We start from the raw sequence: 17,116 nt of genomic DNA, 5'->3' as shown, positions 1-17,116 counted from the left end.
GTTTGCTGACTTCACGGAGGCTGAGATTCCTAGGTTGTTTACATGCAGACAAGCTCGCATTCTGACTCGCAAGCCGCAGGATGTTCGGACAGATGAAGGACATACAGTTTTGTTCTTCTGCACAGCAGATGGAGACCCGGCACCGTCGATTATTTGGCTGAATCCCAAACGCTCTGTTCTTACCGGCTCGGGCCGGATTCGCACACTCGCTAATGGGACCCTGGAAGTGCGCTATGCGCAAGTACAGGATAGCGGGTATTACCTGTGCATTGCTTCGAACGCGGCCGGGAATGACAGCGTCTCGGTGAGCCTGCGGGTGCGAGGGCTTCCAGCGTCCGCTCGCAACCGCTCCAGCTCGTTCTTTCTGGAAGGATGGAGCTTTGCGTCTGGGCAAGCGGCGGTCAACGGATCGCAGCCGTTCCCATTCGACGTGAAGACGCTGGTGATCGCGGTTACCATGGGGTTCTTGTCGTTCCTGAGCTCGGTGGCCGTCTGCTTCATCTTCATGTTTTCCTGGATCAAAACAAAAGGCAAAACAAAAAAAAAACCAACAACCAACTCCGCCCCGCGCAGCGCTGCTATGGCGTCCCGAGGCGGACGGACGACGATGGAGACGGGCAGGTTCACCATGAAGCTGATCTGAAAACTTGAGAACATGAGATGTTTGAGGTGCTACTAGATATCCACAGTTTCCCATAAGCTTAATCATGAGGGTAAAATAAAGGGGTAGTTCAACCCAAAATGAAAATTAGCCCATGCTTTACTCACCCTAAAGGCATCCTAGGTGTATGTGACTTTCTTTTTTCAGAAGAATCCAATTTGTGTTATATTAAGAAATTCTAGCTTCCGCTTACTATCGTAGAATAATGTAGAACATATTATAATTATGATGTAGAATAATGTTCTGGGGTGATGTAGGACATATACGTAGCATTAGCTCCAGTTGAAAAGTGATGAATGCGGAAGCACGGAGGAGAGATAACAACACAACACCAGTCACAAATTACATTTTAATTTTTGGGTGAACTATCCTTTTAAAATGCATTTAATTGAGCTGCATAATGACAGTCATCTTGTTTCTGGAGAAATTAAGTAAGTTCTTAAAACCAGAGCACATATCTGCCATTGGATCATTAAACATAGACTATTTCAAAGGGAAAACTTATTTATTTTTCAGATCTCGTTGGTGGATATTTATTCTTCATTTTTGAGGTGCAGTATGTAATATTGACAGCTAGTGGTTGAAATGGGTACTGCAGTCCAAATTCATTAATATTGGAGAGAGCTGTTTCTTTGCACCTTCCTCCTGAGACTCAATGCTTACACGGGTTGCCAGATTGAGTATACGCAAAAGAAACAAGCGCAATTGACAATGGAAGGTGACGAGCCTTAGACTGTAAGTTGAGTTGTTTTATCCGTGTTTTAATATTCCTCTGGTCACAGAGCTTTTTGGATGGATGGATGCTGAGGCACTTTAGATCTGGTAGAATCTGCGATCTCTGACCCAGTTCATTTGCTGGTTTTCATGTTTTTAATATGTTGTGTTCTCCACCAACTGGCAACGTGGAGTGTCTAAATCCTATTGGGTGAACTGGCAGTGGGCGGAGTCACACAGACCAAAACAAAAACAGACATTCCGACACAGAACTTACAATTTAAAGCAGAATAACCAGCTGTAGCATTCTTTTTTTTAGAGAGAGAAACAAGAGTGTGAACTTAGCATGTCTCCTTAATATCTGCAAATGCATTATGGTATTTTTATGCTTAAGTAAAGTAAAAAAAAACTATATACAGCACCTTTAACCCTCTGATTATTTCACAGGTCATTTTGACCCATGTTTGATTTTCAGATTGCTTGAAACACTGGTTAAACTGTTTATTTCTTCTTGAAATTTTGTGAATCTTCCTCATTTAAGGCCATGAATGTGTATGCAACATCTCGACATTCTGATGTGTTTTGGAAAAGCTGTATAAATTTCGGTGAATCTGATGGTGTTCGGTGTTTCCATTGGATTCCATGCAATTTACCAAAAATCAATACTTTGCAAAGTCTCAGGTAAAAAACAAACAAACAACAGAAAACCTTTAGTGTAGCTTGTATATGAAAGACTAAAATGTGAAATAGAGTACACAGAAATAATATAATACACTCAAAGTTTAGTAGAAATCATCTTCTGAATCATGCAGGGAGAATTTGCTGTTTCTTCATCTGTTTTATTTTCACGGTCTGTGAATCTGTCAGAGGATGTTCTGCAGAACTGAGTGTGAGAAACACATTTTACCCTCACAAGGGTTTGAGAAGCAGATAAAACAAAAAGAAAAGACTGTGAATACTATTTATTTCTGTTCATAGCCCAAGAACAAGTAAAGTGTGATAATATTTATATTTAGCTGTAGTCATTTGCACCTTTTTACACATTTGCAGTACTGTTACTAAAAGTAGTTAATAGAAGTAGTCATGAAAAAAAAACAAGAAAAAAATACAATTTTATATATATGCTTACATGAATCTTTAGTGTTTTTATAATGGATTTTTTTTGTTTTTTGGGGGGAATTGCCTGGAAACCAATGCGGTTAATTCGACCACAAGCACAGTCACAAACTCACTTCATTGTGTTCAGTTTCTCTGAAATGAAGGCTTCTTCTGTCCAGTAAATGTAAAATCTTAATTTTTAGATTTAGATATTTGTACTGGAAAACAAAACAAACAAAACATTTGGATGCTACTGTGATTGGCCTAAATTAGATTCCTGATGATCAAGTTTGCAATAATTCAGGTTTGTGAGCTGAGCTTTTTTTAAGGTTTCGAGGCTTTAAATCAGATCATTTTAGCATGAGCTGCATGTGTGAGACGCTCTGATCACATTATTAGCATCAATTAACCAGAGAAAGAGCAATAATGAGGCTTTAACTGGACAGAAAACACCAGGAGAAAAGATCTCAGGTAAAATCAGCTCAGTTTGAGAAGGTTCAAACATGTTCAGTAAATCCTGAAGTAATTAATGTATTCCGTGTATTAAATGAAATATTGAATGCGCTGCATCTCAGGATTGTGTGAATGTCGGTTGCATGTGTTTTTGTACGTTATTATATTTTGCTGATGATGCTTTTAGATACAAAAGCTGTGCAACTCTGTTGATGCGAACTGTGTTTGCTGTGGAAAATCACTATTTATACATTTATTGGCTTTAATAACGGCTTTATGCAATCCAACTCAAAGCAATAACGTCCCATCATGCACTGCTGTTTTATTACCATAAACATTCATTTGATAAAAGTGGTTTATTTGTTCGTGAGATTCTGTCCGACTCTCTTGAATTTGATTTTAGTGTTTCAGAGTTTATGAAGCATCTCATGTCTGTCATTTGTTTTTTTGCATATATTAAAAATAAAACATTTAAAAATCTAAAAACATAATAAAAAATAAAAGTTTAAAAAATAATTAATGTTTACTATTTTTCTTTTTTTTTTTTTTTTTTTACTTTTAAATCAACTATTTACTTTAGATTTATTTTTCATGGGAAATCATCTTAATGGCTGTCTTTTTAAAATGAATTAGTCTTGCAATTTTTCTAAGAAATGGCTGCCAAAAGCATTAAAGTCATCTTGAAAGTTGGATTCAATGCTTTTCTCATCAATTCTTTTTTTCTTTTAGTGTTACTATTTATCCTCAAATATGTCAGAATAAGGGGAAAATCATCTCACATTTATTTTTGCCTCTAATTTCACTTTGTTGTATTTTTCTGAGTATTCCAAGTAAGAGGATAAACAGCAAAGACATTTGTTTTTCTTTCTCATATTTCCCAAGAATGTGAATATTAATGAAAGCCATATAACCTCCATCAGTTCTCTCTTTATTCTGGTGTCGTGATTCGCTCATGTTTTAATCTACAGTTCATAAACTTGCTCTCGATCAGGTCCAGTAAATCAGCTTAGAGCAGAAAAACAACAGGCTGAATGAACACAATTCACTGGAGTACCTCACACACACACACACACACACACACACACAGTGTGAGTTCAGGCATGAGGTGTGTTCAATAAACACAAACATCAAAGGTCTGTCTTGCCCCTTAAAACAGTCCTCAGAGATGACCAGCTTCAATATATGGAAAAATAGGCATATGGCAAAAAATCAGTGAATGTGAATTTTTAAGGTTTGCAGTTTGGCATATCAAGTTAAAACACCTGATTAATGTTTGCCTAATTTGATCAAATCGTTTGTTTTTGAACAAAAACCCATGTTTTCTATCATATTTGTGGAAAGTAATTCATAAAATCCCCGCTCATCTTCAGATCTCTGTCTTTTGAGATTAAACTCGTTTGGGTTTTATGTTTGTCTGACAGATCAGAGCCCAGATTAGAAGTTTCCAGTCAAATGTCCGTCTGTCGTCTGTCCCATGATGCTTTGCTGATCTGCTCAGGAACACTGGCGCCTCCGGCTGCTCTTCTCATCACATTACAGTCCAATCACATTATTACTACTGGTCAGCAGATCCGTGTCATTGCTCAGTTTTGGATATGTCCCACTCAGTTTTAACCGTATTTCATTGGTTTAAGAAAGGGCTTGGTGTTGTTGAATGCCAAGTATGTTTTTGCATTTTTTTACTGTACCGTTTTTTAAAATGACTTCACAGAAATATGCAGCGGATATCATGCCTTCAGTCATTTCAAGGCGAGATTTCTCAAAACCCTTTAAGGTTGAGTTAAACAAACATAAGAACTATGTTGTAGTGCTATTGTTCTAAAATAAATGTTAATTTTGACAGCTTTTATGGTACAATCTTTCTGTTATGGTGCCTTTAACTTGGCATTTTTGAAGAACTTTTCTGTTGAGTTGCTGCCCCTCTGTATATCATCAAATATGCCAAGTTCAAGTGTTCATAAAAAAAGAATGGTACAGAACAAAATTGCCCAAAATTTGGATTTTGTTAGAACAGTTGCCTTAGTACGAAGCATTTAGATCCTCCTTAATGCATGCTCAAAGGGCACAGAGAAAAGCCACAGCTAAAAGGGCTGATGGTGCTGTAAGAACCTGTGTACTATCAAATGTCAAGTTCGAGGGTCTATAAAAAAGGTTGGTAGTGTATAAACTGCTCAAAATTTCATTAGAGCCTTATTATGAAGCACTGCTTTAATGCACCCTCGAACGGAAAAAATTGAAAGTGTGTTCATTCTCAAATAAGCCAAGTTCAAGGGCCCATAGATAAAGACTGCTAAAGTAAAAATTGCCCAATATTGGGATATCATTAGAGCAGCAGACCTAGTATGAAGCCCTTTTGTCCGTTTTAATGCAATCTTATACTGCTTGGAGAAAATTTGCTTCAAAGTGGGCTGATGGTGCAATAAGCACGTTTATTTTCAAATGTCAAGGGGCCATAAAAAAAGACTGGTGAATTAAAAACTGCCCAAAATTTGGATCTCATTAGAGCCATTGCTCTAGTATGAAGATCTTGTGTCCACATCACAAAACCAAAAAACATACAAAATAAAAATGCGACACTTACTCAAGAGTCTTTATGCATAGACAAAAATACCAAAATCAAAAGACTATAAAACAAAACATAAAAAATAAAGTGAAAACCAGCCTGACATTGGAACTTCATTAGAGCAGCTGACAAGCTACAAAGTCCTAATATCCACTTAAATGCACTCTCGAGGGTAGCAGAGAAAAGCGGCAGTGATTTGGGCTGATGGGTGATAAATGCCTCGATGTACTGTCAATTATGCCAAGTTCAAGAGTCCTTAATAACAGTGATAGTAGTGAAGTAAAAACGGCCCGAAATTTGGATTTAATTGGAGCAGTTGCCCTGGTATGAAGCACTTATATCTGCTTTAATGCACCCTCAAAGGAAACAAATTGGGCTGATGGTGCAATAACTGCCAAATATGCCAAGTTTAAGAGTTCATAATAATAGATCGGTACAGTAAAAACTGTTTAAATTTTGATGTTCTGATGTACAAACCTGTAAAGAAGGCAGAGACACCTTAAAACTGTCTTGAAAGAATAACACATGAATGGTTAAATAATAGCTATGGAAAAGAATCAGTGTTTGTGATATGCACAGAATAACACTCACGCTTCAGCAAAATAAAAGCACTTCTGTTAAGCAGGTATATATTTATTTATTTGTTTGTTGAAATATTTAAAGTTTTGTAAATATTTCCCAGAAAAATGTAAACTTCTCCATATTCACAAAAGGAAAGACATTTCTGTTTATCAGTCATTGGCAATAAAATGAAATTCATAATTACAATAATAATCATATTTGAATATAATATCTTTATAATAATATGAACATTCAAAACATCACTCCATATTCAGAGATGCTCCACTCTAGAATAACAAATCTCTCGCGCATTCCAGAATATTTCCATGGGTAAATATATAAGTATATACATCCTACGCTCCTGAATCGGGTCGGAGGGTCAAGGGTCAATGCTATGGCTTGTCCGTGTATATGGCTAAATTGGCGGTGGCTGGGTCCCGCGGCGAGGGACCGTTCGTTTCATCATGAAGACTCATAGCAGTGAGAGCTAGTGTGCTACACACGATCACAATCTGTCGTAGCATAACTGACCCTATACACAAACACCGGCTGATGTGATCGCTAAACCGCGCCAAATGTGGTGAGAAATGACGTATCGATACAGAACCGGTCCACAAACGCCCGCGCGTTATCAAACGTATAGCGCGCTCCGTCTTCGAATCGACGTCTCTATGGCAACGCATGTAAATGTGACCGCTCGTGTTCAGCCAATCAGAGCTCGGTATGGGAACTAGGCACAGAAACACTGTTCATTATCATTATAACTAGTAGTACCTGAAATGCAGACGAAAGTAATACTTGGAACAGAAAAAGTAAATAAAGACAAAAGTAATCGACTAAAGCCCCAGCAAGCAGCTACTGGCGTATATGAGTATCATCCATCGAACACCAAGAAAAGAATAGAAAAACTCAACCCACTTAAAAATGAGAGAGGAAACTTTCCATCGGTAAATCTGGGATCTATGTACAGAAAATCAGCAGACGACCTCGCCGGACTCAAACCAGCGCTCGAGTGTGTGTGTGTGTGTGTGTGTGTGAGTCAAGCACAAGCGCTGTTCTCAAACCTAGTGAGCCGCATCGACGACGACTAAAGCTCCTCACAGACTCAAAGCAGCAGAAAATCACACTAAATCAGATCAAATACTATTTTATGAAAACATTTGTAGGGAAGCACCATTATGGAATTTCTGTCAACATGTCACCCTAACCTGGAATTTAAAAATATAATAATAATAATCATTATAATAATATAAAATGAGACTGGTCCCAACAGCACAAAGAAACACATTACCACTTCAATTAATCTAAGAAATTCATCAAAGGCAACTTTAAAATCGGTTTTATTTTTTCCTAAATTCAATTTTCTGGGTTCCATTTATAGTTAAATGAAATCTGTTTAACCTTGACCTTTTTTCACAAATTTGGTCCCACTTTATATTGTGTCCCAAATACTGTGTACTTTACATAGTAACTAGATGTTGTACATAGTATATAACACAGTGTAAGTACACATGATGATATAGTATCTACAGCTCTAATGTTTGTTTAACTACACATATGTAACAAACCACTGAATGGTTTGTAAGTACAAATGTGTAACAGGACTAACAGCACTTTTTGGTAAAGAAAAGTGTCACACTTTTATATTAGATTTATCAGGCGTAAGGTTACACAGCAGCGGTCAGTAAGTTAGGCCTTACATATAAATTGTGGTTGTTGTGCAGAATGTTACTCTTTATATTAAGTTGACAGTTCCTGAGGAGTTACCATGTAAGTACACTGGTATTAGAGAGTCACCCCACCATCCAACTCCTCCAACTTTACATTCACCTAAACCTTACCCATCTCCACCCCCGGATCCCCTCTCCACCCTGAGATCCCATCTCCACCCACGGGAAAATCCACATCTCCCCCCTGGATCCCATCTCCACCCCTGGATCCCATCTCCACCCCTGGATCCCATCTCCACCCTGGATCCATATCCCACCCCTAAAACCTACCCCCTCTCACCCCTGGATCCCATCTCTGCCACCCACACTACCCGTCTCTCCACCCTGGATCCCATCTCCACCCCTTAAACTTTACATCTCACCCCCTGGATCCCATCTCTGCCCCCAAACCTACCCGTCTCCACCCCCTGATACCATCTCCGCCCCTAAAACTACCCTCTCCACCCCGGATCCCGTCTCTGCCCCCCAAACCTTCTTCCGTCTCCACCCCCTGGATCCCATCTCCGCCCCTAAACCCTACCAATCTCACCCCTGGATCCCATCTCCGCCCCTAAACCTACCCATCTCCACCCCCTGGATCCCATCTCCACCCCTGGATCCCATCTCCACCCCCTGGATCCCATCTCCACCCCTGGATCCCATCTCCACCCTAAACCTACCCGTCTCAACCTCCTGGATCCCGTACTTACACAAACCATCGTGAGGGTTGTTACATGTGTGTAGTTACAGAAATATTACAGCTGTAGATACTATGTATCAATGTGTACTTACACTGTGGTTACATACTACGTACACATCTAGTTACTATGTAAGTACACAGGTATTAGGGACACAATATAAAGTGGGACCCATAAAACAAATAATTGAATTGAAGGGATTTTTTTCTGTGGAATTCCATTTTAATGGTTAAATAACATTTTAATAAAAAAAAAACATGCATAATTAATTGAAATTATGACAAACTGAATATACTTATACAATTTACCAACCAGTTTATTAAAAGTTTACACAAAATAAATTTTTTAGGCCCTCTGAAATCCTTTTAATTTTTAAAATTAGATTTAGTTTCAATTTTAATAATCAAAAAGTCTGTTAATTTTATAATAAGGCCTTAGAAAATACGTTTGTTTTAATACAAATTTACTATCAACAGTAATTAAAATAGGACATAAACATAATTTAATTAATCTTTTAATTCATCATTCGAAAAGGAATAATTATTTTTATCTCTTGGTAAACAAAGTGCCGCAAAACGAGATGTACTGTTAAAATAATAACACCCGTTTAAGAAAAATTCTGGGATATTCTCTAAAAACTAAAGTTTCAATGATTAAATTATTTCTTTCAGAAGTACATTCTATTGTACAATAGTTAAATATTTGTCACAATTTCAAGTTAAACTAAAGTTTGAATATAAGATAGAGTTACTGAATAATAATCAGTATCATACACATTTAGACGTTCCTCCGCATCTTAAGACACTGCACTCTTATCACCTGTGCATTGTGGGATGTGTGAAGCATCCAGATCGGCGGTCACTAGGGTCTGAAGAGAGCTTCAGTGGGCGGGCGGGATGATTATTAGCGGTGGTCTCAAACCTCCAACCGCGTCATTCAGGCGTTGGCATACAAACCACAACACTTAGCACTAAACGATACATGTCCGTCGCTTCTCCACGTCCCAGAAAACAGCAAAACAGCAAACAACGACGCCCTTCCTCTCTTGGGCTCCACGATGCAAAGGCGATGCGAGTCATCTATGACCATCTCTGTCAGAAATGAGCCAAATGGCGTGATCATGGAACAAACGAGTGTACTGACGCACTCATCTAGTCTTTTTTTGACCTGTTGTTCTCGATGGAGCTCTTTAGGCACGGAGAGAGGAGAGCCCGCCCCCCCGCTCGGGACAGGAAGGGGCGGGGATCTGAGCGGCACGAGCGGCACGTCTGATTGGCTCAGAAAGAATCACAGCCCCTCAAGCATCATTTGGAAAAAAACAAGATTAGTTATTGAGTCATTATTAGGAAGTTGAGGCTGCAACTGATCAAACACACACACACACACACACACACACACACATACACAAACACACTCCTGCAGTAAAGAGAGAGAGGAGAGAAGAGAGGCAGGGGATGATGGGAAGAGAATGAGAGTGTTTAAAGGTCGTCTCTCTCTCTCCGTCTGTCTGTTGCGTTGATTTTCTTTGTGCTATTCGGTGTGATGGTTTCGGCCTAAAGATGCTGAATTGTCGTCCATTTGGCTCAAAATTTCAGAAGAAAGAGAAGAAAGACAGAAAGGGGACGCAGGAGATGAGAAATCCGAGGAGGAGAGCCGAAAGAGGAGAAAGAGAGAGAGAGACACACCTGAGGAATATATAGTTATTATATATCACTTATATACACATATATACACTCAGCGTGTGTTGGAGAGAAAGAGAGAGAGGTTTGTCCAGTTGGAGTTGGTCATCCTGCTCAGGCTCCGCCTCTCTCTTCTCTCTCAGCCAATCAATCAGAACTCTTCTGGGTTGAGGTTCAACCAATCACCCAGGTCCGCTAGTCCTGCACGGGCCAATCATGTTCCAGGGTGGGCACCGTAAATCGGCTGAGGGAGAAGGAAACAGAAGCCGAGAATCAGTGACCCGATCTGTTTAAACACTCAAATTCCTCACAACAGCAAGCACTCAGTCAATATATCATACATTAAAAATAAAACTCATGTGGTGGAAAAAATATGAAGGTGATCGCTATGGAGAAGAAGCAGCGTGAACATTCAGCTAAACATCTCCTTGCTGTTCAGCTGAAGAAGACGTCAGTCAGTGGGTTGAAACAACATGAAATAAATGGAAAGATGAGGGTGGATGAGCGAGTGAAAACAGAAGTGGAGGACAGAACAGAAGGGAATTCACCAATTCATTCTCCAGCAGCCAATCAACAGGCCCTCCTCTGGGGCATGCCTGCTACTGTCAGCCAATCACAGGCCCCCATTCACTGTGATCATCTTCACTACTGGGGTGGGCGGACACAACGAAAACACCATGCCCGACGTTAAATGGTTATTCCACTGTAAGGCCCACTCACACAAACAACAGCATATTATACACACAATGACTGCAAAGCTTTAATAATGGCTCGGATGATAAAGACACTGAGGGAAGATATCATATTGGACTCCCTTTCAGAGCAATTGATAGCCAATCAGAATTCATCCTGCTTTAAAGAGCTCGAGCATTTAAAGAGACAGATGACTAAACTGCATGTTATCATACATTGGTTTGGATGCTGGTATAGTTATCATTCATTTATCAATCCAGCAATCTCTACCGTTAAACAACAATTGGTACTGTTCTCACTATAGTTACCATTTTAGTTATTGTTACAAGTTATTGCAATACTTATTGTTATAGTACACCACTATGGTCATCTTTTAGTTACTAGTATAGTTCTTGTTATAGTTATTACTATTGTTATCACTGGAGTCATGGGTGACATTATTTATTACTGTAGTTATTGTAAGTGTATTATAGTTATCGTTATATAGTTCAGTTCATGTAGTATCACTATAGTTATTATATGGCTAGTGGTATGGTTATTACTGTGTTATAGTTATAGCGTTACAGTCATTATTCGTCGCGTTTATTATTGTTACTTAATATAGGTAGGTACTGTAGGTAGTTATCGGTACAATTGATGGTATAATTATAGATACTGTTCATGGTTTCGGTACAGGTAGTTACTGTTATAGTTATTCTTGATAGTTATGTATCGTGTATGTTTATTGGTATAGTTACTGTTATAGTTATCGGGTCTTATAGTTACTGTTATGGTTAGTCCGGTTATATAGTACTGTTATGGTTATTGTTACTGTTATAGTTAATCTGTTAGTTATGGTTACCAGTATAGTTACTGTTATAGTTATCCGGTGTATCGGTACTAGTACAGTTAGATACTGTTAAGTATTACTGTTGGTGAAGTTTATAGTTATCATTATAGTTACTGTTTATGGTAATCGGTTATAGTTACTGTTATAGTTATCATTATAGTTACTGTTATGGTTATCAGTATAGTTACCGTTATAGTTTATTCGGGTGTATAGTACGGTTAACAGTTATATCAGTAGTGTTACTGTTATAGGTTATGCGTTATAGTTACTGTTATAGTTATCACAGTTATAGTTACTGTTTCTGGAGATGGTTATAGTATCGGGTATAGGTTAACTGTTATAGTATCATTATAGTTACTGTTATTAGGTTATTTCCGTTACAGTTATAGTACTGTTATGTTTATCCAGTAGAGTTACCGTTATTATAGTTACGCTATTATAGTGAGTGTTATCGTTCAGGTATAGTACTGTTAGGTTATCGGTTACTGTTCTAGTTACTGTTACTGTTATATTATCAGTTATTTCTGTTACATGGTTATAGTTAGGGTCCTATTATGTTACTGTTATGGTTATCAGTATAGTTAGTTTGGTTATCGGATGTTATAGTTATCTTTGGTATAGTTACTGTTATAGTTATCATACTGGATACGTAGTTAACGCATTATAGGTTACTGTTATGGTTATCGGGTACCGTTATAGTTGCTGTTCTTATAGTATCATGTATAGTTACTGTTATATCGTTACAGTACAGTTACTGTTATAGTTATCATTATAGTTACTGTGATGGTTATCGGTATAGTTTACTGTTATAGTTATCATTTATAGTTACTATTATGGTTAACTGTTATCACAGTTATAGTTACTTATGTTATAGTTATCATTATAGTTACTGTTTAGTTATGTGTTATCATATATACTATACTGTTATGGTTATCGGTTACCACCCCAGTTATTCTATTAATTTATAGTTCATTATTAGTTACTGTATAGTTATCGGTATACGTACTGTTATAGTTATCGTATAGTTACTGTTATAGTTATCAGTATAGTTACTGTTATGTTATCGTATGAGGTTACTGTTATGGTTATCAGTATAGTTACTGTTATTAGTTATCATCATAGTTAACTGTTATGGTTATCGTATAGTTACTCATAGCTTATCAGTATAGTTACTGTTATAGTGATCGGTACAGTTACTGTTGGTAGATTCTAGTATCATTATAGGTACTGTTATGGGTATCAGTATGGTTCTGTATAGTACTAATTAGGTTATCGGTATAGTTAACTGTTATAGTTATCATTATAGTTACTGTTTATGGTTATCATATAGTTACTGTTATGGTTCATCCAGTATTATCAGTTATCGGTACACTGTTATAGTTATCAGTGTAGTTACCTGTTATAGTTATCGTTATCGGTGATATTACTGTTATATTATCTTTATTATAGGTTTTAATTTATTTTTCTGGCATTTAACAGACACTTTTATCCAAATAGACTTACAGTGCATTCAGGCTATACATTTTTTACCAGTATGTGTGTTGCCTGGAAATGAACACCCATGACTTTTTTGCACGGCTAACGCAATGCTCTACCACTGAGCCACAGGAACAACGATCGATAATGGTTATCGGTATAGTTATCAGATATAGTTACTGTTGTTATAGTATCGGTCGGTACAGTTACTGTAATAGTATAGTTATCGATAGTTACTGTTATGGTTATCAGTATAGTTACTGTTATGGTTATCAGTATAGTTACCACCTACAGAGTTATGGTTTATTTTCACTGTCCGCTGTAGTAGTTTACTGGAAAAAGTATTACTATATTCATTGTTACATTAATCCCAGTCAAACTGATGTTAGTAAACAGATTTAGACTCTAGCTGCTGACTGAATGAGACATATTCAGAGCTAGTGAGAGACATCTGACACACACACATACACACACACACACACACACCAACCCTGTGAAGCACCAGCAGATCGACCTCTAGAATAATCTCTAGAATAATGTCACGTTACTGTAAACAACATACAGCAAACTGTGTCTTTACGTGACACAAGCTGCACAGAATCTCTTTCTTTATGATCAGTGAGGTCATCTACACAGAAAAGTTTAGTGCTGGGTTCACATGGTTCAACACAACACAGCTCGGGATCACTTCCTCTCCTCAACTATCACCACACACGACAGATGTGATGACGTCACACACCAAGCTCAAATACTGCTGGAGTGGCATGAAGGTTACAAGATGGTTCCACGGTGTGCGTGTGGGGACAGACCTGTTCTGTTGAATATTCTGGTTTTGAGGTCAGGGCATTCCCACTTCCCTCAGCTCATCCTCTACCACCATCAACCTGCAACACACACACACATACACACACAACACACATTCCAGGATGCTCTGGTAAAGCGCAGGAGGGACCAAGTCGCGGAGCACGCGGTTATTTACGCGGTGCTCTGGACCTGTGATGATGCCCTGATCTGCGAGTCTTTCTCCACCTGTCTGCTGGCGCAGGCGGTCTCTCGCTGGTCGTCCAGACGGCTCTGGATACTGCAGCAGGATCTTACTGGTTCTGCTGCCTCCTCGGTGAATGCAAGCGCGCCGCTCTTAACTCCTCCAGCTTTACGGTTGGGACATCATTCAGACGGCTCCTCTTCAGAGAGTGGATCTCTCCTCGTACTCACGCACCTGCACAGAAAAACAGCACCAGTAAATGCTGCCAAACAACATTGTTCGGAAATTTAACACAATAAAGCCATTACGACTTTTGGCTCTCTTACGCAAAATATAATTGTAAATAGGTTGTCATAAAGAGATGCAATTTATCTTAAATATTTTTAATATGATTGAATTATTCAAAAACATTTTCTATTTAAATAAAGTTTATTATAATTTTTTAGTTGCACTGACATTATTTTTTTACTGACTCTTTATATTTAATCCTTAACACTTATTACTGTGATGCTGAATAATTCTGATAAATTATAAATAATTCTGATAAATTATTTGCTTTACGATTTAATTATCAAGAAAATGTCACTATGCAAAATTTATGCAAACCATAATTATGATTTTAAGTATTTTGTATACAAATACTAATATTTTTAATGTACTATTTAAAACACTTAGAATGATAAAAAATACAGCCCTAAAGTATTTTGTGCGACGACTATCAGTGTTTGTTCTATTACTGACTAATTAAAAGAGAGTTTTTTACTATTAAATAAAAAAAAATGCTTAATTATTAAGAAATAATTTCACAATGCCCAAAAAACAAAAAAAAAAAACTGTTGGTCCAACACATATTTCTTAATGCAAAATAAAGTTTTTAAAATTAAAAACTTTTTTTACAAATATTAAAAACTATTTTTGTTTGAATATTGATATATATATATATTATGTGTGTAATAATATATATATATATATTTTCAGTAATTTGAAGTGATATATAAGCTGTACATGTAAAGATATTTTCCAGTAATAAATTTAGTGATACAGTGTGCGTCAATTGCAGTAATGACCACCCACGGTCCAGTTGGTCGCAGACGACCGCGTCCAGACGGGACTCGTCCATGCTCTTCGAGTGCTCCTCAGTTTGAAGTCCTCGGCGGTTCCACACGCAGACTCTCGATGTCCGCAGACAGGTGTGGCATGTTGGACACCCAGGCCACCGTACGCTCGGACGCGGCTGAGGGAGGATTGAGAGTGGACGGAGACTTTGAGCCCTGAATCACACGAACACAGAGAAAACATGACGCTCATGACAGCAGAAGCAGGAGAGAATTAAAGAAAGATCATAGTATGTAAGATTTGACCGGTAGTGTATATTAACCGAATAACAATTAAAATAAATTCAAAACACAGGTGATGCATTCTGGGAAAGCTCTTTCACTCTGATCTACAAAAGTTTCTGTACAAAAATATAGACAAATGCATTTCATTGGCTGTCTTTGATTTTCAAACCATTTTACTTTTATTTCCTTAGATTCAGATTAGATTTTTTTAAATGCTCTGTCAGATCAGTTCTGAATAGCGCAGTTCTGCTATGAATGAGTATTTGTGTACTCTACTACACAATACTAGTTCTTCTAGTTTAGGAAGTGGCACACAAACAGGACTTGTGGACGTCATTTATTAAATTTTGCATTTCATTTCAATTACCCAAGATGAATAAAACCCCAGATTACTGATGAGACTCAAAGCTGCGCAGACACACCGGTGCTGCAGATAAAAGCTGAAGGACAAATCTAACGTGTGACAGACTGTGTGTGTGTTGACCTGTTTGTTCACGGTTGGCTCTTGAGCAGCTGCCTGTTGGTTGCTCTGCTGTGCAGGTTTTGCTGGTTGGCTGCTCGGTGTGTTTTCTGTGCTCTCACTGGCTCCGCCCTGAGGGGCGGGGCTTTCTGAGGCCGTGCTGGACTGATGTGGCAGGCCGGGGGCGGGGCTATCCTTCACTGACAGCTGTTGCCTCGGCAACTGCCTCCCCCCGAAACTGGAGTCGGGCGACTGGAGGAGGTTCCCGCTCTGGGGGCGGGTCTTGGGGGGGTGGAGTTTGACGGGCCGAGCTGTACAGACAGCTGGTGGGAGGGCTGAGGCTTCATGCGCTGAGGAGGAGGCGGGGCCATGGAGGCCTGACGGACAGGATGGATGGTGGTGGGGGGCGTGGCGCAGGGAGCAGGTGTCCCCGTGCCTGTGGCTGTCTGTGGAGCCATTCCCATCAGAACCTGCCTGCTGGAGATTCTCCTGAACACCACACATCACACACACACACACCACACACACACACACACACACACACACACACACACTCTCAGCGATAGTAGAGTTAACTCAACTACAACCTTTACAAATCACTTTTGTTACTAGAAATACAGTGATATTAGCTGAAATAAAAGATAAAAACAATTGTTACAAAAATGCATTTTATTTCAGCTAATTGCCAAGGCAACAATTCTCATTTAGTTGAACTTGATGTACTAAAATAACTAAAACACAAATAAAACCTAATATAGTTGTACAGACATATGTAAAAAATAAAATAAAATAATGAAAATGACAATAACAAAATTACTAAAACTGTAATAAAACATAAAAAAGGAATCCGATATCTATATACATAATATATAAACTAAATTATTATTATTAATTATTAAGTAAAATAATAATACTCAGTTAATACTACAATACCATTGATCCCACCTGCTGATCACTGCAGGTCTATGACCTTCTTCATTAATAATTAAAAAATAAGATTAAATAATATTATTATTAAGATTAAGAATCCATTGGAATAATAATGTTATCATTTAATCCAATTAAATACTGAATAAATATTTTAATATTTTTAATTCCTAATAAGTATTTATAATAAATATTACAGCAGCGGTTCTCAACCCGCGGCCCGTCACGAATTTCAAAATGCCGGGCCTCACACCATGCTGAACACAATTA

The 17,116-nt window shown here is 38.1% G+C and overlaps 1 protein-coding gene and 1 pseudogene across 1 annotated transcript in view; one reads left to right on the top strand and one right to left on the bottom strand.

Moving 5' to 3' along the window:
• LOC109058849 (leucine-rich repeat and immunoglobulin-like domain-containing nogo receptor-interacting protein 1) overlaps window positions 1–3,381 on the top strand; it is an 11,661-nt gene extending 8,280 nt beyond the window's left edge. The window contains exon 3 of the mRNA XM_042745885.1: window positions 1–3,381. This exon is cut by the window's left edge and continues 1,187 nt beyond it. Within this exon, the coding sequence (XP_042601819.1) occupies window positions 1–643 (643 nt within the window). The 3' untranslated portion in view covers window positions 644–3,381.
• Window positions 1–17,116, bottom strand: part of LOC109058809 — a 726,037-nt pseudogene that overhangs the window by 637,889 nt on the left and 71,032 nt on the right.

The sequence above is a fragment of the Cyprinus carpio genome, chromosome B19 (assembly GCF_018340385.1).
Source record: "Cyprinus carpio isolate SPL01 chromosome B19, ASM1834038v1, whole genome shotgun sequence".
Lineage (NCBI taxonomy): Eukaryota > Metazoa > Chordata > Actinopteri > Cypriniformes > Cyprinidae > Cyprinus > Cyprinus carpio.
This window is presented reverse-complemented; position numbering and strand designations above follow the sequence as displayed.